General features: G+C 40.3%; 1 protein-coding gene across 1 annotated transcript in view; it reads right to left on the bottom strand.

The window, feature by feature from the left end:
- Positions 1-4,599: 4,599 nt before the first annotated feature.
- Positions 4,600-23,462, bottom strand: part of LOC122809633 (vitamin D 25-hydroxylase-like) — a 734,566-nt gene continuing 715,703 nt past the window's right edge. Inside the window, exons 8-9 of the mRNA XM_044081269.1 lie at positions 22,902-23,043; positions 4,600-5,108 (exon numbers count right to left, since the gene is read on the bottom strand). Of these exons, the coding sequence (XP_043937204.1) occupies positions 4,927-5,108; positions 22,902-23,043 (324 nt within the window). The 3' untranslated portion in view covers positions 4,600-4,926. The remainder of the gene's footprint in view (positions 5,109-22,901; positions 23,044-23,462) is intronic.

The following is a 23,462-nucleotide window of genomic DNA, read 5'->3' as shown; positions in this document are numbered from 1 at the left end:
CTCAGATCAGCTTTTTTAGGACCTTGTCATATGCTTTCTCCAAGTTAAGGAATGCCCAGTTGGATTCTCTCCTCATCTGTAGCTTCTTCTCAAGTATCTGTCTCAATGCAAACATCGGGTCAATTGTGCTGCATCCTGATCTGAATCTGAACTGCTCATCTCCCATCTTACATTCTTCTACTCTGCGTATCCATTTATCAATCACCCTGTCCAATGTGGTAGGGGGTTTGATGCCTCTGTATTGTCCACAGTTGTGGATGTCTCATTTGTTCTTGTACACTGGCATGCATATGCTTATTCTCCAGTCATCTGGGATACACCTTTCTCTCCACACCCTCAGGAGCCATATCTCACCCAGCATCTTTATCATATCTGCTCTGGCCTTATCATATCTGCTGTGACCTCATCTGAGCCTGCTGCTTTCCCTGTTCATCTTCCTTAGTGCTGTTCTTACTTCTTATAAGGTGGGCTCCTCTTCTTAGGGCAGTACAGCTTCTGTGGGGGTTTCTTCTGTTGCTGGCATCCATTATGAAGGGTGTCTATTTTCTTTATCTTTCTGTCTTTGCCTTGCAACCTGATATAGTTTCTTTGTGCCCCTTACTGAGTCACTTTCCAGAAGTTGGTAGAGTGCCTCTGATGCCCTAGTCTCTGCTATTGCAACTTCTTGCTTAACTTCTTTGTTAGCCAAGCAGTAGTCCTTCCTACTCTGGTCAGTCTTTTCTATCTCCCACTTCTTCTTGCACTCCTTCTTTCTTTTGACGACTTCCTGGACTTCTGCACTCCACCACCAGTTTTCCTTATGTACCTTATTTTCATATGTGGCTCAGCCACAAATCTTTTCTGTAGTCCTAACACATGCTGTTTTTAGGCACTGCCACTCTTCTTCAACTCCACCTATTTCTTCCTCTTTTTGGGGTGCTACCTTGAACTGCTGTACTTTCTCTCCAACTCCACCTATTTCCTCCTCTTTTTGGGGTGCTACGTTGAACTTCTGTACTTTCTCTCCAGTCAACTTCCAGGTCTTCAGCCTGGTGTCTGTTGACCTTAGAGCCTTCTCTGACCACTGTCTTCTCTGACCACTGCTGACTGTGGCAACTAGTGGTTTATGCTGTGCACTGACTGTTTCGCTGGAGATGCAATCATGTATTCTACCCTTTTCCTTACTAGGAAGAAGTCTACCTGAGTTGCAGCATGTTGGCTATTGTGATCGTGTTGTAATCATGTGCCTGTCCCTCTTTCTGAGCTATGTGTTGGCTACTATCAAGCCATTTGCCAGATAGAAGTCCAGAATGGCTTCTCCTTCTTTATTCCTGTTGCCCCACCCATGTGGACCAAGGTAGTCCTCATATTCTGTTCTGTATGTGCATTCAAGTCACCCATTATCAACAACAATTCATGTTGTCCTGCTTTATCTAGTAGGTCCTGCTGCCTCACTGAAGCCTCTCTCTCACCACAATTCCTACGGCCAGCCAGCTTATTGACCCAGGGCTTATTGACCCTAGGACTGCTGGGCTTTATGGTAGGCACACATTGGCCAGGTCCTCAACTTACCAGTAACTATCTGTAATTGGTGACCTTAGTCAACATGACCAAATCACCTAGAGCCATATTTTAAACTGTCGAGTGGCTATCTCTGCCACGGCACACAGTCTGTGATCCATGTTCTCCTATCTTGAGGATACTGCACACCACAGTAGACGCGGTTGGTCTGTACAACTCTTCCCTGTATAGGGCACCATGTAGAGTCTGTGCTGCTGCCCACAGCTCCATTCATTGGTGAGTTTGAGATGGAAACACTCAGCATGTTTTTTTCGAACATGGGAGAAACCCCTCACAGACACAAGGAGAACATGCAAACTCCAAATAGGCATTGGTCGAAGGTCAGGATTGAACCTTGTACCTTGTGCATGGGAGGCAAAGACCTTAATCATTAAGCCATCTGGTCTTTTACTTAATGAAATGACAAACAAGATAAAAGGAATGATACAATAGTGGGAACTAATACAGATGGACTTGGATCAAAGGATTCAAGCAATTAAAATGTTTGTATTACCTTTAGTGATTTACTTAGGACAGGGTTTTCCTTGCAGCAGGAAATGTCTCAGCATATTTGGAGAAGGTATAGACCTAGGGTGGCTTGTGAAGTGAAGTTGAGATTGCAAGAAAAAAAGGGACTTGGATGAACCTAACTTAGAAGAGTATCATTTTGCAATGCAATTATGACTGCTACCTTGCCCTTATCCATCCCTTTTCATTAGTACTTCAAAGTGGCAAGTTGTAGATTCATATCTTTTACTTTGCTGCAGATGAACACAGCCAAATGAGTATTTTAGACAGTTCAGCATGGTTATGCAATAGAATTATAACAGAAAATTTAAGAGCAGTTAGCTCCCATTCAGTCCATCCTATCAACATTAATTTGAACTTGCTGGACCAGTCTCTTGCAAAATATCATATTCAAAGAGTTTCCACTAGACAATGAATATTTTTTTTTTCATTGCAGTGTGTTGTTGGTGCCAGAACAGGGTGACACCCCAAGACCATTGTAGACTTGTCGATCTGAACAAATTTGTGACATGTGGCGGCCTTCTGGGTGGCAACAATTAAGGCTGTGGATGTTTTCATGGACCAAAACACTCACATGGCTACTAGATATGAATGGCACATATCTAAGCATTCCAGTGAGACCTTTTCTTTACTGAAGCTGTCTCATATTCCTGATAGATCATCACTTTCAATATTCCTCTCTGACATTTAGGCTATCCACAGCCCCAGAGTATTTGTTAAATGCTTAGTTCTTTCTTTATTTAGTGTTTGCATGCCTCAGAAAACAAAACATAATAATTTATCTCTGTCTAAATGACTTTATTATGGCGATAAAGGCAAAGGAAAGTCTGACAAAACAAATCTGTTAAGCAAATGCACAGTGACAGAATGTAGATGTAATAGTAAATTTCCAGTAATCTTCAAGTCTCTCATTATCAATAACTTTCCTACTGATATTCACAGATTCAGTTTATGTGAAGTTGTGTTCAACTCATTATAAGACAATGCATACAATTAATGACTCCTGGCACATTTTTTTCAATAGCATGTCATCTCAGCAAGGCAGTTTCTGAGAACACTGGGATACATGTCCTCTTATATTCTTCTGGTATCTCAATTATAAATAAATATGAGGAAACACATAAGAATCTCAGAAACACTTGGAATCAGTTACCAGATCCTCAAAATATGTGGACTCCACTGACGCAAGACACGACACATTTGGAAAGATAGATGCTATCCCCTTTCTGTCCAATTAGACATTAATATGAGCTTTTTTTCTTTTTTCATACAAAATGTTCTCTTTAAAACAAACAGAATAAAACTGATTTCATCTTGACAGTCACCTGCTGACACAACAAAAGTGTAAAGTTCTACTGCCCAACCTCATTTCTATGACCCTTTCAGCATGTAGGATAGAACTGCAAGTTTAAATATTTCTTGTTTTTTGCACACTGCATGGTCACAAGCACTAAATAAAGCAGCCATTGAATCTGAACACTAAGACTCCCCATTCTGGCATAGAGCTGATTCATCCCTCATACTGACCTTAAGCCTATTCATCCCCCATGCTGGGCTTGAGCCCATTCTTTCCCCCATACTGGGCTTGAGCCCATTCATCCCCTGTACTGGCAATGAGCCTATTTATCTCTAGAACTAGCATATAACCCATTCAGCCACCATATTGTACATGATTTCACCCATCCTCCATACTGGCCTTGAGGGCATTTATTCCCCATACTATACTTCAGTCCATCATCCCTCCCATACTGGCCTTGAGCCTATTTATCCCCCATACTGAATTTGAGTCAAGTCAACCCTCCCCCGTACTGATCTTGATTCCATTCATCTCCCATACCAGGTATCCCCATCAAGGAGGTGAGAACTGACAGAGGTGCTGTCACTCCCACAGCCATGGACATAGTTCTTACCCCTGTTGCCATCCTAGCAGTAACATCATTTCTAATACTTATGCACACATTTCTTCCCACTACCATTCATTATGATTCCTGGATTGCAACAAATAAGTATTTTTACTGCACTGTTCTAGTGATATGTTTGGCCACCCCTGGTTGGTGATAATGATCAGAAAGTTCATTAAAAAAGCCATTAAAGGATGTATCAAATAATAATAATAATAATGATAATAATAATAATAATAATAATAATAATAATAATAATAATTTAACTGCTGTCTTGGAAAATATCTGACATGGGTTACAAAGTGGGAAACTTGCTCTACTGTTCAGATATAAGAAAGATCTTGCTTAAATCTTGTATGTAAAATGCTGTTAAAGCAAAATAAAAAGGGATGCAAAAAGGAATGGGATCCGTTTTTCAAAAAAAAAAATAAAATGTTTCAGAAATTAGTACTTTCTTAGTTTGAATGAATCCATTCATGTGACCTAGGATGTTTGTGCCATACTGTATCAAACTCTGAGTTCCTTGTTTAACTTGGGAATTATTTGGTTTTAGAAAGTCACAGCTTAAAAAACAGACAAGCCAATGCAGACACATTCAATATACTTATTAACACAATGAAACGCATAGACATTTTAGAAACCTTTACTAAGTTCTTTATTATAGTCAGAATTTTTGACTGTTTATTGTAAAAACATGTTATTGTACTGCTATTCATGTAAAGTAATAAAGGACAAACAATTTGCCAGAGAGGCAGCTAGTCTTACAAAGTGCTAATTCTGTTTGAGAAATGTCTATGAAAATGCAATATATGACAAAGTGTGCTGCATCCATCTATTAATACTTTAGACTGTTCACGATGTTAGAACAAATGCAGATTTAGTACAGGTGAAAAAGTGCTATGGGAAAGGATGCGTATGATGTTAAAAGTCTTCAGTTTGTTTTCTTTATCCCATTTCTTCATTTTCTTTCTTTTAGGCTGACTTTAAAAGGCAATGGGCTCTGTGTTATCCCAAAGACAGATGTGAGGTCTGGTGCTACGGAAAAATCAGGCCATACGATTTCAAATTGCTTCACTAAGGCTGTGAAAATCAAAAACACTTCCATACGAGCAAAGTTCTCACCAAGACATATTCTTGGACCTTGGAAGAGAAAGGAAAAAGAGCTTTCATTATTTTAGCATACTTCAACTTAATCAGAGATTATTATTTCATATTTCTATTATCTATATACGCACACACACATGCACACACATATAGCTATATATATATATATATATATATATATATATATATATATATATATATATATATATATATATATATATATATATATAGAATAAACTATGCAGATATAGAGCTATAGATACACACACACACACACACACACACACACACACACACACACACACACACACATAAATACACATCTACACACACACACACACACATACACACATATATATATATATATATATATATACATATATACATTAGCTATTAGAATATATCATGGCTGACATTTAGTTAAGAGAGAGAGCACTGTGACAATTATTTATAACTGTGCTAAAGAGCAAGGGTTGAACTGGTAACCTTCTATGATCCTATGATTCTATGAAAGAAGGTAACAGCACTCTCAGCCTGCACACTGAGGTTTCATTTAGGACATTTGGTGTTACAAAGGCTGATTTGCTTCCTGATCACACTGACATACAGAAACATTTTTAGAACTTTGCTGCCATGCATAGCATGAAAAGGTATTCGACTATAAACTACTTTTACCATCCTTTCATCACACATAGTGAGCATAGCTCTCAGCTAAGTTAGCAACATCTGATAAATAATTATAATCAAGCAATAATTCCCAGCATGGTGTGTGTTTGGTGGTGCAAGGAGACCACCACTGGAAGTGGTGTGTTTAGATTATGGGCTATCTGCAACATTTTTTGTCTCTGGGCTTTCGGATATTGGCAAAGGCTCTTGCTACCCCCATAGTGCCTTTTTTAGGCAAGGCTCAAAAGACAAACCCACCTCCATAGGTATCACAAGGGATAAGAAACTAAGAGTAATGCTACTCAATGCCAGAAGTCTAAACCTCAAGATGCGCGCACTCGAAACTCTCCTTAGCATGGAGAACATCGATATCTGTGCAGTAACAGAAACCTGGTTCAAGGCTCCCGAGAGCACCCCAGCACTACCAGGTTATACCTCATACCATGCTTTTCGGCCCCAAAACTTGGACCGACCCACAAAAGGAGGGGGAGTATCAATATTCGTCAAAGATACCCACACCTCCAGGTTGGTGGCACAGCATGAAGCATCAGAGACTATCCATGTGCAACTAACAGTGGGTAAAACTGCCTTCCAGTTTATAGCCTGCTACAGACCACCCTCCCTAACCCAGGAACCCCACTCGGCCTTCCTGAGAACACTGGAAAATATGAAGGTCTCTCCAAACACCATTATATTGGGCGACTTCAACTACCCAAACATAGACTGGGAGCATTACTCTAGATCCAACACCCTAGCCCAAAGGTTCCTAGAATTTATAAACTGAAATGCTATGGAACAGCTTGATACCACTCCCACAAGAGGGAAAAACATACTGGACCTGATCATCACCAACATGGGGACTCTATGCTCCAGATCAGAAGTGTATCCCTCACTGGTAAGATCAGACCATAAACTAATCTCACTGGATATTCACATCCCGACACCACCCCCTGCCCAGAAAACCACAGTGAAAAACTTCTCTAAAGCAAAGTTCACACTCCTCAAAACCGAGGTGGAATCCTTCAAAGCCCCCGGGCCGGTGGAAAATATCCAGAAGAGATGATTGAACAAGCTAAAAAAGAAGTGTGAGAAGGAAGGCTAGGCAGATTCAAACCGATTTTGGATTTAGATGAAGAAACAGTATGTCCTGTTGTTGTTTGTCTTTTCCCAGTTAGGGGTCGCCACAGCAGAACTCCAGTCCGCTAATGATTGGCAGTAGATTTTTTTATGGTGCTGAGTTGCTAGCCTGACACCCAACCTTCAGCAAAGGCACACCCATTCAAGCATGTCTTTCGGAGACCAGTCAACTGTGGGGAGGACATGCAGACTCCACACAGAAGGCACTCCAGCCGAGAATCTAACAGGAGAACCTCTTGCTGTGAGGCAACAATGCGACCGCTGTAGCGCTGCAGCTGCAGACTGTAAATGTGGGCCATTTGAAAAAGCACTGGTTTTAGAATACGATGGGAGTGCTAGTATGATTATGAAAGTTATTGAACAAGAATGGGATAGATTTATTAGATTTACAGACCTGGACAAAATTCCTAAGAATAAGTTAAAGATTGTGTACAAAAATTCATATAACTTAAAGAATTTTTTGGAAAAAGAATGTGAGCCAGAACAATTAAACAGAAAGAAGGTAGGTACATATAGATCTGGGCATTGTACACAGTACAGTTATATAGTAAACCAAGAAAAAATGTTTCTAGAGAGTAGGAATGTTTGGTTATATGGAAAAGAATACCACAATTGTGACACTAGTGGTTTAATATATCTAGCAGTGTGTCAGGAATGCCAGTCATTCTATGTTGGAAAGACGGAAACAAAGTTAAAGAGTTGTATCTATGAGCATTGCTATGATGTACAAACAGGAAAGGAAACTAATGCTCTGTTTAAACGCAAACAGGTTTGTGAAAAAGCCTACTACTTATTTTTTTGTACAAGAAAGGGTAACGAAAGATATACAAGGTGGTCCATGTGAAGAAAGGATCGAATATAGGGAACTATGGTGGCAGGTCACGTTACAGGCCAATATGCCTCCAGGACTGAATGAAAATATATCCATAGTTTCCTTATTAAAAATTAGATCCGCTAACTTATGATTAATTTGTGTTAACATTTTGTTACAAGTACATGGTTGAACCTGTTCTTTAAATATCTTTATAATTCTCTTGTACCTTTTTATATAATTAATTTTTATGCAAACTTATTTATAAGTTTTAAACAACATGGTGTTATATATATTTTTATGTTTCATGGATCTGGGTTCTAACACAGAATGCTGTTACTGTTGTCTTACACACAAAAAAACTTTTTTAGAGAAAGCACACATGTAGTACTTAAAAGGTTCACTAGAGGAAATGCAAATGCAAGTTTTTAGTGTCAATCCATGCATTTTATATGCAGTTTTAATAGGAATGGATTTATTTATTTATTTATTCTATTTAAGCTATTTAGAAATTATTTTTGAAGTTTTAAGAAACTGCATATGATTTTTAACATGTTTTAACAACTGTTAATATGTTTTAGGTGAATGTGTTGTACCAGTATGTTATTTAGATAAGTAGGCTTGAATATTCAGTTTTCACTGTACCTTTAAACTTTAATTGTACCTTAGTTAATTGAAATGATGGGAACTAAAGGTATAAAAGGATTTGTGTTACATGCAGTCCACATCTGATGAAGGTTTTAACGAAAACGTACTGTATAAAGACAGCGTTTATGGGTTTTTTTTTTTTGGCTGAGTAAAGTTGGATTTATTCTTATATCAGTGACTTTATTGATATCAGTATAACTCATATCACAGAAGTATGAAATAAACCAAAAAACTCAGAAACATGAAAGGTCCCCAAAGGACCAATCACAATACTAGTAGATTGCCAGGCACCTAGTATTACTGCTGCACAGGTTAAAACAGCACTGTCCAAGGCCAAATATACAGCTTCTATGGGACCTGACAATATCCCTGGCTTTGTTCTACATGAACTACAGAGTGAACTAGCACCACACCTGTGTGCCCTGTTCAATCACAGCCTCACCTCAGGCTTTGTCCCTACTGCTACAGTCATCCCTCTCCACAAAGAAGGAGCGACTACAGACCCTGGGAACTATCACCCCATTAGCCTGATGAGTCTGATATGCAAAGCTATGGAACGCATCATCATGGACTTAACAAACAAGGATAATGGGAATCTCCAAACTCTGGATCCCACACAGTTTGGTTTTGTGAAGGGTAGATCATGCCTGCTCAACCTGGTTGACTTGTTTGAGTCAGTCACCAGAGCTGTGGATGAGGGCAAGGTGGTTCATACAGCCTACCTTGATCTGGCTAAGGCCTTTGATACCATTCTCCACTCAAGAATCATAGAAAGACTCACTATGCTAGGCATCAACCCCTATATCACTAGGTGGATTGCAAACTGGCTCACAGATAGAACCCACAGTGTGAAAGTACCTGACTCCAAGTCAGACTGCTGACCAGTCATGAGTGGAGTCCTACAGGGTTCGGTCCTGGGTCCTCTCCTGTTTGGTATCTACTTCTTTGAAGTCCAGGCCAACATGAAGGGAGTCTGGCTGACAAAGTTTGCAGACGATTGCAAGTTGGGAGTTATTATTAACTCCCCTAGTGATGCTGACATCCTCCAGAAAGGCCTCACTGAGACTAACGACTGGTGTCAGAACCATGGCCTTAAGCTCAATGCCAAAAAATGTGTCATTATCCCCTTTGAGAAAAACTCAGTTGTAATGAATTACCACATCAATGGTAATCCACTGAACAGAGAAGGCATTATAAGAGATCTAGGAACACAGGTTGACAGCAACCTCTCTTTTGACCACCACATTGCCACTGTGGTCAGAAAGTCCTTCTATGTGCCACATTTCATTACTAAGGGTTTTGCATCCAGGAAGAAAGAGGTCATTGTCTCCCTCTACTTTTCCCTCATTAGGCCAATCATCAAGTACAATGCCCTATTTGGCATGTACCTCACTAGACAGCTGCAACAACTGGAGAAGCTGCAAAAGTACCTCACAAAGATGGTCCTAGACTTTAAACAGTTGTCCTATATGGACAGACACAAACTCCAACTATTCTCAGTCTCATATCCCCTACTTAGAGGTGATCTCTGCTTGATTTACAAAGCCATGTCTGATCCAGCTATGTTAGAAATTCTGCATTAAAAGAAATCCCTACCCCTCCGTACCACATGCTCCAGAGACCTCAACCTCATTACCACAATCAACAAAACATGCTGGAGGGACAGGTTCATAAACCAGAGACTGCTCATGCTATGGAACAGACTTCCCATACATGTCAAACAGAGCACCTTACTGGCCCTCTTCAAGAGAAATCTTGATGAGTGGATGTGAAATAGAAAATTCACCTCGGTGACCACTCCAGTGGTTCTGCTTGACAGAGGCATTGGGAAATAATATCGGGTGGCATGATGTCAGGGTAGTCCTATGGGCTAGGCTTGTAAAGGCTCCAGGGCCATTAGCCTACTACATACCTATGAATCTATAAAAACACCCAGTCCCTCCTTCTCATTCCTTTTCTTCATGCCCCATCCTCCTTTCTACTGTATTTCATTGCTTTTGTAGCCTACATGATTAGAGCGTGTTAGTTCAATGAGCAGAAGCAGTCATTGAATATGCATGCTGTTCATCTCACTTACACATTTCCACTCACCATTTTATGGTCAATAGCAGTGTTGGTGGCCATGAAATGGTGCTGGGATCATATGCACATAATGTAAACAAAACCCCTTGGCTGTAGCCAAACGTATTATTCGAACACACACGGACAGCTTATATGGAGTAAGGGCAAGTGACTTCCAATTATGTAGATGTAGGGGATGAGAAAATGGTATAATTTACACAGACTACAATGTTAATAGTGCAGAGATAAGTATGAAGGGAGGGTAAATGGAAACATTGTACTCAGTTAATGCATTCAGATGTGATGATGTCATAAAGAAACATTTTCAACAGAAATATGTCCATATGTATGATAATAATAAATAATCCTGTTTCCAGTTATTTCCCCATGTACATAACATCCTGAGCTGAGATAATAGTTAGCGAGGAGAGTGGCTATATTAGGGGCCATTCGCATAGAGTGCAGTTATTGAATATGACATGTATATACAGGGAATGTATGTGTGATGACTGACTGGAATGCTGTATCCTTTACTTCATCCTATAAGCATAACATATACAGCAGCTGTGACATGCACAGTAGAACATTTTAACATTTACTGCAAATGGACAACCTTAGATAGGATGTATATTAAATTGACACATCTTAGACAAACATGTTGTTTATGTACAAGTGCATCATAAACAGTAATATAATAGCAATCAAAATGCACAACTGACAAGTGGCAACACAAATCTGATGACACTGCAGTAGTTCAGACTCTCCATTCGTAAATGAAGCGCATCTAATACAGGATTATATAGGGCATGCTCACAAGACATTACAATGAACACTGCCGTAACAGCATATAGACAACACAGACACACAAAAAGGTGCCAAGCACAGGCCCAACCACACTTTATGATGATCTGGCATCAATCATACAGGAAGTACAGGAAGATGTGTTATGTGAGTCCTCCTCTCCAATAAAGCTACACAGTGTGAAGAAAAAAAATTACAGTAATACATAAACATTTGGAGGAAGACATGTTATACAGTGCATTCCTAATTAGAAATTAAGTAATTCCTGTAAACAATCAATGACATACACAACATTTGCATCTTTTCAGACTCAGACACATGCCAGAACAGATATCAGAAAGATGCATATCAACCTGTGATGCCACAGAAATAGGCACACCTTGTGCGTCAGGACAAACACTTGAAGGGCTTACAGTACTTCTATGTTTTAATGGGTATAGATCCCCTACCATGAAAGGTGATGCCTTAAAACCATTGCCTTCTGACTGTGCATAAATGATCTCTTTGCCTAAGTCATTCCTGTCTGAGACAGGTATCTGACAGACAGATATTACCAGACTCAACTCCCTACCTGTCATACTACACACACTACTGTGTATTGGCTGCATCTGCCACATGACACAGCAATGGATCTTGTCAAAAATCAATGAAATTAATGTGTGAAGTAATAAAATACATTTAAGGATAATATGTACAATATGATTTTGTCAGAATGATGATAAGGAGGTAACTGTTAATATTCACACAACTGTGAACATTGCAATATCAAGTGTTTCTCAGCCAAAGAAGCTGTTCCTGTTGCTTTGAAGAACAACACTGTCCCAGATTTGAACCACTCTGTATCTGTGTAAATATGGTATACAAGTCAGTACTGAATGCATGTGATACAGGAGCACTGACATTGTGATATTCATGGAACAACTGTTTCACTGGCAGTGTATTACAAAATGACTTGATATTTCTTTCTCTAAAGTAAAACTGAGAACAATAACTTCATGCATTGTTGTTTATGTAATGTCAGTACATTCACAGTATGTTGCCTGTGGCTGGAATTAAACAGCATTACATGCAATTCCATCGACTACAAACGTGTATGAATCATCCTCCACAGTGAAAGTTTTAACAAAGCTGAGAGACTGCAAGCATGTCAAATCATTGCATCATCTGATTGTGCTGTAATTTGTATGAGATAAAAGCGTTGTGGAAGGTTTCTCCCACTGTAATTGTACACTTTCTAACACTTGTGGATGTCATTTACGCATAACAGCATTAGGACACACTGTGCTTATAGTCAGCCAACGTAGGTTTTGAACAGCTATGTGTTATGTCAAGCTACATAATATTGGGAAGAATTAATCTATCTTGGTGCCACTGTTGCTGATTTTGTTCATGCAGACAAACATACAGTCAACAAATACTTGCCGATACCATCTCATATACACCCTACTTATTTAAGGGGTTCTGTTGACTGCTGAACATATCTTGCTACTGGCCGTGCAAATTGGGAATTAAGGAATGCCTTTTTGTTTTATTTGAACACACTCACTTCTTTGGTGTCAGGGTTGCCTTCCTGTCCCCCAACCCTGTGCGAGTTCTGATGATTGAACCCTACCATTTTTATATTTCTTTGTGACTTCAAGTTGCATATATGTCTGATGCATGGAGTAAATGGCTAATGCTTGCTTACTCAGAACCTTCCTTTAATGTAAATGTATTGCAGAATAAATAATTTTAATCATAGTTCATAATCAGTTGTGCATGATTGCTTCTGTAATTCTTGATCCTCACTGTATTTGTGTTACTGTTGTTACTCATGCAGTCAAAGTAGATGTTTAAGTCTTGTTTACTGATGTACTTGTGCAAATGATGCTGCCCTTAGCCCGCTCACTGGTTTATGTGCAGTGACCAACTGAAGTGCTTGATGTACATTAATGGGGGAAATCCATAGCTGTGGATTGCAAACATCAACCTTACGGTGTTACTCACATTACTGTACACCTGGGATGTGTATCACCTTAGGGTTCTATGAGAATCTGCCTAACACAATAATCATTTATATAACTGCATTCTTTCTTTTGTACAGGTTCTAGATTTACATTGGTAAAAATACAGATGCAAGATGTCTCCTTGGAGAGTTTTTTGTGTCTAATGCTAGCAGAATACAACTATTACATGGTTAAGGAAAGGGTGGGAAGTTTGTCAGGCATAATTTTAAATATTTGTATGTGTTAAGGCTGTTATTCTTTCTTTTAGGTATTCAAAGAGTGTGTGCATGCCCTTTGCCTCTTAGTCAGAGTCATGGCATATTGTGCACACCTACATCTGTCAGCTGCATTTGCGGCTGGTAAATGTTCATCATGTTTCACTGTTGCAGTCATTACAATTGGGTTATCCTTCTGGCAGGCTACCCGCAGTCAGCCTGAGTTACAAAGTCTACGTCCAACGTCGGTTGCTGTTGCCTCTTCCCTGACGTCAGTGCACCAGGGGTATAAAAGATGCAGCCAACACCATTTTATTCAGTCTTTCTTGCCGCGCGGTGCCCGAAGCAAAAGCAGCTTGCAAGTGCCGGTCGGCCAACTCCTGAGATTTTCAAATTAGAATTTCAGATCCGAAGTCTTCATTAAAGCTAAGTACCCCATTGGGGAAACTTTTTTCTTGCTCCAGACCGATGTCAGAAAAAAGTTAATAATTGTATTTCTTGTGGGAAGCAAATACCTCATAAGGATTTTCATTCTTACTGTATTCCTTGCCTAGGCCTTGACCACGACATTGCTAGTTGCCGGTTTTGTGCTAGATTTAACCAACGCACTATTAAGCATCGGTACGACTTTGCATTTCATTATTTTGGCAGAAGATTTAACTATATAATGCCATCGGAGCAACCGACTACCGGAGTTTATAAAAAGTGCAAAGAAAAGGACAGGCACCCGAGGTCCCAAACCGACGACGAGGCTTCTGCTAGGCCTGTCGCCGGTTCACCGGTTCTCAGTGAGGCGCTTTTGCAGCCCCTGATGCCCGCTACCTCAGAGCCACAGGCCGCTTCCGACTCCCACATGGGGCCGACTAGGCCACTGGAAACTCAAGGTATTGGACACTCGGGAACTATTCCCTCAGATGGGTCCAGAGCCGCTGAGCAGGCATCGGCTTCTGAGGGTGTTTTCAGGCCTACACAGTTATATGTAAAACCAACTTCAGCTTCAAAGGCAAAGACTAAAGCAACTTTAAAGACAAAGAAACAAGTACAGCATTCTTCTGGACAGGCCTCCATGCCTAAAAAACAGATGCTTAAAATGGCCGAAGACCTAATTACTTTGATCAGGGGTTCCCATCCCCCTCCTGACAAGAGGCCTAGGCAAGAGATAGAATATGCATCTTCAGATCAGGTTTCCATTTCCTCTGATTCCTCTTCTGAACAGGAATATTCTCTTCCTCCCTATGAGGATTCTGATGCTGAAGAATCTATTCCTTCAGCCTCTCATCCTGAGGATTATTCTTTTGGGGAAACCCTGCATACTATGAGGGAGCATTTCCACTGGGAGAGCCAAGATTACTCAGAATCCAAGAAAAGGCTCAGAGACTTCCTTTTATTACTTCAGCGCAGGCCCCTTGCTATTCATCCTGTTTTAGACATTGTAGATGATGTATTTTCAGAGTCCAGACTGTCTCCTGACTCTTTGCCACCAGCTCCTGTTAAACCAGACAGATATTACAGGGTTCCTGATTCACATAAATTCCTTTATAAAAACCCTGCTGCAGACTCAGAAACTATCTCTCAGGGTCCCAGAGGGGACAAGGCTTCCACTGCAAAAAAAAACTATACCCTCTGATAGGGATTCAGGGGCCCTGGACAGATGGGGGAAAAAGATTTATACTTCTGCTACCTTGGCTGTAAGAGCTTTAAATTGTCAATTTCATATGCTTAAATATCAACAATATCTAATGTCACTGCTTAAACAGAAAATGTTGACAAATTCAGAATGTGCAGATAACAAGGAAATGCAGGATTTATTGCATGCAGCTGAACAAGTAGGAAAGCATTTGCAATGTGGTTTGTATTCTCTAGAGGCTTCTTGTAGGGGTGCTGTTACAGGTTCTGTCATTAGCAGACATGCTTAGTTAGAAGAACAGAATCTGCCCGATCATGTTAAAGCAAAATTATTAGATGCTCCATTACAACTTGATACCTTGTTTAGTGTTAAAGCAGAAGAGGTGTTGAAGAAAATGGAGGACAAAGCTAAATCTATGCAAACAGTCAAGGATTTCTTACAGGTACAGCCTCCCAAATTTAGCAGGAACTGACCTGCAAAGAATTGGTTCTTTCCAGTGTTAGACAGGCCACAAAGAGGCAGATACAGATGCCCCAGAGGCAGATCACAGCCCCAAGGCTCATACAGGCCTAAACAATGGGGTGCTTCTACCTCCAAAAGCGGAGAAGAAAAATCACAGCCATACAGAAAACAGTCTCAATGACTTTCCCCTGCCAGCACCAAGCACTTATCTTCTGGCAGCTCCTTTGGGGGGAAAACTACCACTTTTTGTACACAATTGGCACATGATCACCCAGGACAAATGGGTCTTAAATATCGTATCCCAGGGCTACAAGTTCCATTTTCACACCCTGCCAAGGCCAAACGGTATGCCAGACCTGCCACACAATCAGTGGGCAGAGGCACAAAAACAAGTTACATCCCTCATGGACATGAGAGCCATTCAGCAAGTACCACAGCAAGAGCGGGGACTAGGATTTTACTCAAGGCTATTCTTGGTGCCCAGAAAGGAAAAAACCTGGAGACCAATACTGGACCTGTCTATCCTGAACACATTCCTGGATATTCCAAAATTCAAAATGTTAACTCTGCAGCAGCTTCTGCCCATGCTGGGCAAGAAGGCTTGGCTTGTGACTTTAGACCTAAAAGAGGCATACCTGCATGTTCCAATCAGACAATCATGCAGAAGATACCTCAGATTTATAGCTGGCTCAATGCATTACCAATTCTCTGCGCTGCCCTTTGGCTTATCTACTGTGCCCAAGGTCTTCACAAAATGCCTGGCACCAGTAATTGCTTTTTGCAGACAAAGAGGAATTCAAATATATCCTTACTTGGACAACTGCCTTATTCAAGCAGAGAACAAGGATACTCTACTGCAGCATCTGGCATTTGTAAAAACATTACTAACAGGCCTAGGGTACACAATAAACGAAAAGAAATCAAAACTCGTACTCTCTCAAGAGATAATATTCCTGGGTGCAAGCTTAAATACAACTGTCCAGATGGCTTATCTTACGCCAGACAAACACAAACAACTGACTACTTATTTCAAAATGTTGGTAACAAAGGCTTTGGGCTTCATGGCATCCTGCATTCTGCTAATTCCATATGCAAGACTGCATATGAGGAAACTTCAGTGGTATCTAAAAAGTGTTTGGACTCAACATTGCCACTGCCTGGAAACAATAATTACCCTCATTCCCTGCCTGCAACAGGAGTTTCAATGGTGGGCAAAAGCCTGTCACCACAACACGGGACAGACATTCACCTTACCCACAGCCAGGCAGACATTGACAACAGATGCATCAGATTATGCCTGGGGGGCCCATATGGCAGGAAGATGTATTCAGGGCACATGGTCCGCAAGTCAAATGCATCTACATATCAGTCAAAAAGAGATGCTAGCAGTTCAAAATGCCCTGACAGCCTTCAAGGATCTACTTCATCCAGGACAACTACTGATAAAGACAGACAATACCACAGTCATGTGGTACATAAACAAGCAAGGGGCACACATTCCTACCCCCTCTGCAGACTAGCCATGAACTTGTGGGACACAGCATTGACTTACCATGTACATCTGCAAGCACAGTTCCTGCCAGGAAGGATAAATACTCTGGCAGATGAACTAATCAGAAACCTAATGGATCCCCATGAGTGGAAATTGGATCCACAAGTTTTCAGCATGATAACAAGGACCTGGGGATGCCCGGTCATAGACCTATTTGCCTCCCCTCACAATTGCGAACTACAAAGATTCTGCACAAGGACTTATCACAAGCAAGCATGGAAAGTGGATGCTCTATCTTTCAGCAGGAAAAACCTAACAGTATATGCCTTTCCTCCTCTGCCTCTCCTCCCCAAGGTACTCCTCAAGGTCAGACAAGAGAAGCCAAAAATGATACTGATTGCCCCAGACTGGCCATGCCAGCACTGGTACTCAGTCCTAAAGAGCTTGTCTCAATGCCCAGCTTGGACATTACCTCAAATTCCTCACTTATTAACCCAACAAGACAGTCAGATACTGCACAGCCAACTCAGGACCTTAAACCTGGCAGCATGGTGGATAATGTAGCCATTCAAGACGCACCTCTTTCTAAAGCAGTCATTGATGTTATTTTAGAGGCCAGGAGGCCTAGCACCAGGAAATCTTATGCAGAAAAATGGAAGAGATTCTGTGCTTGGAACCAGGCACAAAGTATTGACACGGTTGTTCCAAATATTCCTCAGATTTTGCAATACTTAACTGAGATGCTGGATAAAGTCCTTTCCTTTTCATCAATTAAAATTCATGTCCCTGCCATTTCAGCTCATTACAATACAGAACCACCTATTTTTTCTCATCCATTAGTAAGGCAGTACCTCAGAGAGGCCAAAAACATGAGACCTCCAAGGAAAGTGCCAATACCTGCATGGGACATCAACTATGTCTTGGAAAAACTTACACTGCCTTCGTATGAGCCAGCCACTGCAGCTGATATAAAATTCTTATCCTGGAAAACAGCTCTGCTCCTAGCAATAACCTCCTCTAGACGAGTCTCAGAGTTACAGGCACTCATGGCTGTGGAACCTTTTATCATTTTCCATCCTGACAGGGTTTCTCTGAGGACAAACCCTACATTTATGCCTAAGGTAGTAACCAGTGTGGCCCTTAACCAAACAATTCACCTGCCTACCTTTTACTCAAACCCACAGAATAAGGGTGAAAGACTTCTGCATTCTTTGGACATTTACAGACAGCTACACTTCTACTTGGACAGAACCAAAGCTTTCAGAAAGACTGAGCAACTTCTAGTAGCATATGCTGCAGGATCACAAGGAAAACCTATCTCAAAGCAGACTATTTCAAAGTGGATAGGCCACTGCATTCATTTCTGCTACTCACAGCATGGCAAAGCAGAGCCTAAGGGCATTAGGCCACATTCCACCAGAGCAGCAGCCACTTCAGCAGCCTTCCTCAGAGGAGTACCAACCAAAGACATCTTAGAGGCTGCTACTTGGAGTTCAGTGCATACTTTTACAAAACACTATCACTTACCGCTCTACTCTAAATCCAGGGCAGGCTTTGCCATTGCAGTCCTGCAGGGCCTGATAGCCTCTCCTAATTCTATTTAGCACCCGCCTCCCAACCATAGCTTTGGGATTCAACCCAATTGTAATGACTGAAACAGTGAAACACGATGAACATAGTACAGTTGTGTACCTACCATGAATGTAGATGTTCAAGTGTATTCACTGTTGCAGTCCAGGTTACCCTCCCACCATCCCCCTTTTCCCTGCTGGGACTTATCTGTACTTCTCTATTCTATACAACCTATGTGGTGTATTTGCTTGTAGATGATGGAAAAGTTGTTATTTGGTGATTCATGCTTATTGACATTAGTGAGCCTACCATTTTAGGGGCACCTGACATCTGAGGCAAGAAAAACTGAAGAAAATGGCGTCGGCTGCATCTGTTATACCCCTGGCACACTGACATCAGGGAAGAGGCGACAGCAACCGATGCTGGACCTAGACTGTGGAACTCAGGCCGACTGCGGGTAGCCTGCCAGCAGGATAACCCAATTGTAATGACTGCAACAGTGAATGCACTCGAACATCTACATTTATGGTAGGTACTCAACTGTACTTTTTCCCTCAGACTCCTCATTAGTATCTACTGAAGCTGCTGGTCCTGCCTGTGGTACTGAGAACTGCACTCCTGGACCTAGTTGTCCTTGTTGAAGCTGGCTCCTAAGAATGATACTGTGCAAACTGTTTCTTGTTGCACATCATCATTGTATCCTTGCTTGTTAGGGTTGTGTGGGTTTGTCATAGATGTTCTCAGCCATGGTTCAAGGGCATAACCTGCATCCATCACTAGATACTCCTTTAATAAGTATAGTGTGTATGAGATGGTATCAGCAAGTAATTGTTGACTGTATATTTGTCTGCATGAACAAAATCAAGTTATACTGCAGGGCACCTCCTGAGGTGTCTAGACACTGGCACCTTGATGTAAACAAGGCAAATACATGTTCTATGATATTCCTAGTTTGAGCATGGGCATCATTGTATCCTTGCTTGGGTAGGGTTGTGTGGGTTTGTCATGAGTGTCCTCAGCCATGGTTCAAGGGCATAACCTGAATCCATCACTAGATTCCCTTGTAGAAAGTCAGCAGTAGCAAACCTTGTGAATAGCTCATAAGTATGTCATATGTGTGAGTCAAGAAAACTGCTTGGGTACCTGCAAAGACATTGTAGATGATCCCCTGGTTACTGTAGGCAATCTAACAGTTTACAGAGTGGTGTCCTTTTCTGTTGATGTACCCTTTTTCCTGTTCACTGGATGGGGCTTTTATTTTTATGTGTGTGCAATATATGGCCCCAAAACTTCAGGGAAGTGTGCTGTTGCATTAATGTCCTGCAGGGTTCTTGTTCTCTCCTGCTGATGTGTTGGAAACAGATATGCTTCCTTGCATGTTGTAGCATTGCACTTAGAAACTGATGTAATCTTCTGGAAGTTGAGGTCTGTGACACCCCTAATGTATCCCTTGTGGGTCTCCGAAGTATACCTGTAGCTAATATACATAATGCTGCACATGCCTTTGGTTCCACTGGAATGATTTCTCCACAATTTCCCTGGGGCCTCAGGGTGAGGGTGGCAGAGGTTGCATATTTCATCTAGTGTTTCCCTGTCCACCCAGTATAGCTCTGCAATTTCTATATCATGAAGTCCATGATAAGTCAAACAGGGTCTAAACACCCTTCTTCTTCTTGGCTGAGGTGTGGCAGTAGCATACCTTGATTTAAACCTGCAGCACATACAGGCTAATGATGGCAGCAGCAACTGCTAATATCTTTTTTAAGTGTAGTCATGGCTGTAATCCAAAGAGTTTTGGATTTCAGGGCAAATGGTGACACTGAGTGTACACATTTGTTTTTATAGCTTCCTGAAATGATCCACCATGTTGGATTAGTTAATTAACATGTAATTCAGCTACTTATGCTGTCTATCATTGTCAAATTAATACATTTGTTTTAATGAATACCAAAAAGTACATTATTATGCGCATGGCATGCTGCGCCATGTACATGATAGCTGCACTTAGTGTAGCCATTAATGAATTAGGCACTATGTGTATCAAACTTGCTTCAGAGATTGTTCAGCAGAAATCTTACTGATTATGCCTACCAAAAGGAAGAATTAATAATTAACACAGTCTTCAGATATTTGAAACATCTTTCAGTCCTACAGGCTAACCCTGGTAGACTTCAGATAACTCCCATCATTTAAATAACTGTACAGTGATATTTACTAACATGAATGTTAGCCATGGTATTATTATCTGTTCATTAGAATTGTCTCTATATCTGAAGATAAAACAGTTCTGAAATGACAACTGGTGTACAGCTCATACATTATCTAATGTTTATTATTTGATTCTTTATAGGTTCATAGGTAATTACTAGGTCAGCTGTCCTTGCGGGCCATTTTAAGCATACCCAGTTTTTGTGCTTGAATTACCCTATCCCATTTGTTTATAGATTGGCCTTACCCATCCCATGGTCGATAATTATATATTGCCCATAATGAGAATAAATGGGATCATGCCATAAATAATTTGAAGGAACCCGTGCATGGGATAAAGCATTTAATAACTGCCTTTGTCCTTTACTAGGACAAGAAGCAGACTGGGGTGAATTTTCTGTTTCCCATCCATTGATCTACATTTATTTATGTTTACATAACTATAATATCCAAATTTTCAACTAATCATCTGTGAGGGATGATCTACAATTTGTTTACAATGTCCCAACTCCCAACTTCCTCCTGAACCAACTTGTCAATCACAACTAGCTAACTAATCTACACACTGCAAAAACACAAATTCAGCTTACAAGGAAACATGCCACCTGTACTCCCATATGGGGACTTCATCCACTGCAGTATCCTTAATTATAGATAATAGTAGTAAACATGGTTGCACAGGTGCTGGTAAAACAAAATCACATAGAAAGGATGAACTACTTAACAGGAGCAATATTGTTGTCTCTATTCCATTAAAACAACATCAAACACTGTTGAGGCATATAAAAAAATAAGGAACTGTAACACAACAAGTTGTAGTTTATTAAGTTAAATTTTGCCAACATTAAGGAATCCAATTATAAGAGATATTCATATGCAAATGCAAATTTGACATAGTATTTCAACATACTGAAGTTGGGAGGTAGTTATAATGGTTAAGGTGCTTACCTCATAGGTACAAGGTAGAGGGTTTTATTCTCACCTTTGGAAAGGAAATTAACTAGGTTTGAAATGGCTCACAAGGGCAGCTAGCCTAGTGCTTGTCTATGAACCTACTGCCTGAAATTCCAAGAATGAATGCTTAGTTTGCATTATTGGAGCAGAAAAGACCAAATTCATACTGGAAATATTGTGAATGATACATGAGAGTGTGTGGCTTTTAGGTGGAAAGGGCGAGTTGAGCTATTGACTAATTTAAGCAGCTATTGGTCTCCCATGTAATAAATTTATTTCCCAAAATGAACTGCAACAGACATCACATACACATCTGGTTGGACCTTGTTTTCTGCGTCTATGAATTTGAATCACCAGGATTGCAAAAGCCCATCATTCATAGTGGAGTCTGTCACTTTTAACTTACTTCAGTCTATCAGTCTCCCAGCCATAGGTCTGAACCCCAGTATCATACCTGTCTAACCAAAGCATACAATTGGTAACTAATGCCATCCATCACCTAAATCACATGCAGTAAAATTATGTCTTCTATACATAGCATCAGGACAAGGTGGTCTGTCCTTAAACAGGAGCCCCATAACATATTGAAATTAAAATGAATATAGAGATGTAGCCTTTTCTTGTGCTTTGTCCAAAAATTACCAACCAGGAGACAACGTTAATGACTGGCTAGTTTGGGTAAAATACTGATTAAAGAAAATGTGAAAACAGCTAAAACAGTAGCTGTAAAGTTAAATGACTGAGCTTCTGAAAGGGACATGTATACAATTAAGTTCATTGTACAAAATTATTTATGGACAAATCACACATTTGAGGTTTCTTGTCTTCACTAAATACTTTTTGATCTACCTTTTTCATATCTCCCTCTCTTTTTATAAATCAGTTTATAGAGCAAATATGCTGATATTAATTCACTATGTATGTAAAATTTTGTCAGAATCTGCTCCATTAACTTGCATGTTTTCTAGCAAGTTACTAAAATCATAACATTAACGACAGATCCTGACTGATATTGGCAAAGAATGACACTTTGAACCAGAACTGTCACTGTTAATCAATTATTACAGAAAAAAGTAAGTCAAGAAAGAAGTAGCATACAGAACAGAGAACACTCTTGAATGAAAATAGTGTTTAAAAAAGGATAGCAGAAAAGTTCAAAATTAGAAGAATAATTGCTTTCAAAATCATACCTGCTGAAAAGGGTAAAAATGCGTCTTGCTTCTCAAACTCTCCTTTGCAGTTCAGAAAATTACAAGGATTAAATTCATTTGGAAACTTCCATTGAGACTCATCACGGAGAACAGATGTCAGATCAACAAGTACCTTTATACCCTGTAGAACAGAAATGCAATCAGCAGGCAGCAATTCTTTCATTGTCATTTGGATTATGCCTACAGCCAGCAGACTTAGTTGACAGAATCATTAAATAGTTATGCCTTGCAAACCTGTGCTTTTAGTTAATCTAACAACCTCTTTGGCTCTGATTATAGTCTGTTTGTTTGCATTTTTTAAAATATAGGAAATGTATTTATTCATCACAGTTTTTTGGCTTACTTACTCAACATATATTATCTCCCTATTGACTCATTGAGATGATATTGCACAAACAAAATTAAAATGATTTGTCTAATTTCTGTATGTGTTTGTCTCCACTTTCCTGACACCCAACTAAGTTTTATATGCTTAACTGACCACCTCTTTCTTGACTAGACAAGATGAATGGGGTTCCCCAGAAGATAACCAGTGAGAGT

Source organism: Protopterus annectens, chromosome 8.part0 (genome assembly GCF_019279795.1).
Source record: "Protopterus annectens isolate FY-2018-M chromosome 8.part0, PAN1.0, whole genome shotgun sequence".
In the NCBI taxonomy this organism is placed as follows: domain Eukaryota; kingdom Metazoa; phylum Chordata; order Ceratodontiformes; family Protopteridae; genus Protopterus; species Protopterus annectens.
This window is presented reverse-complemented; position numbering and strand designations above follow the sequence as displayed.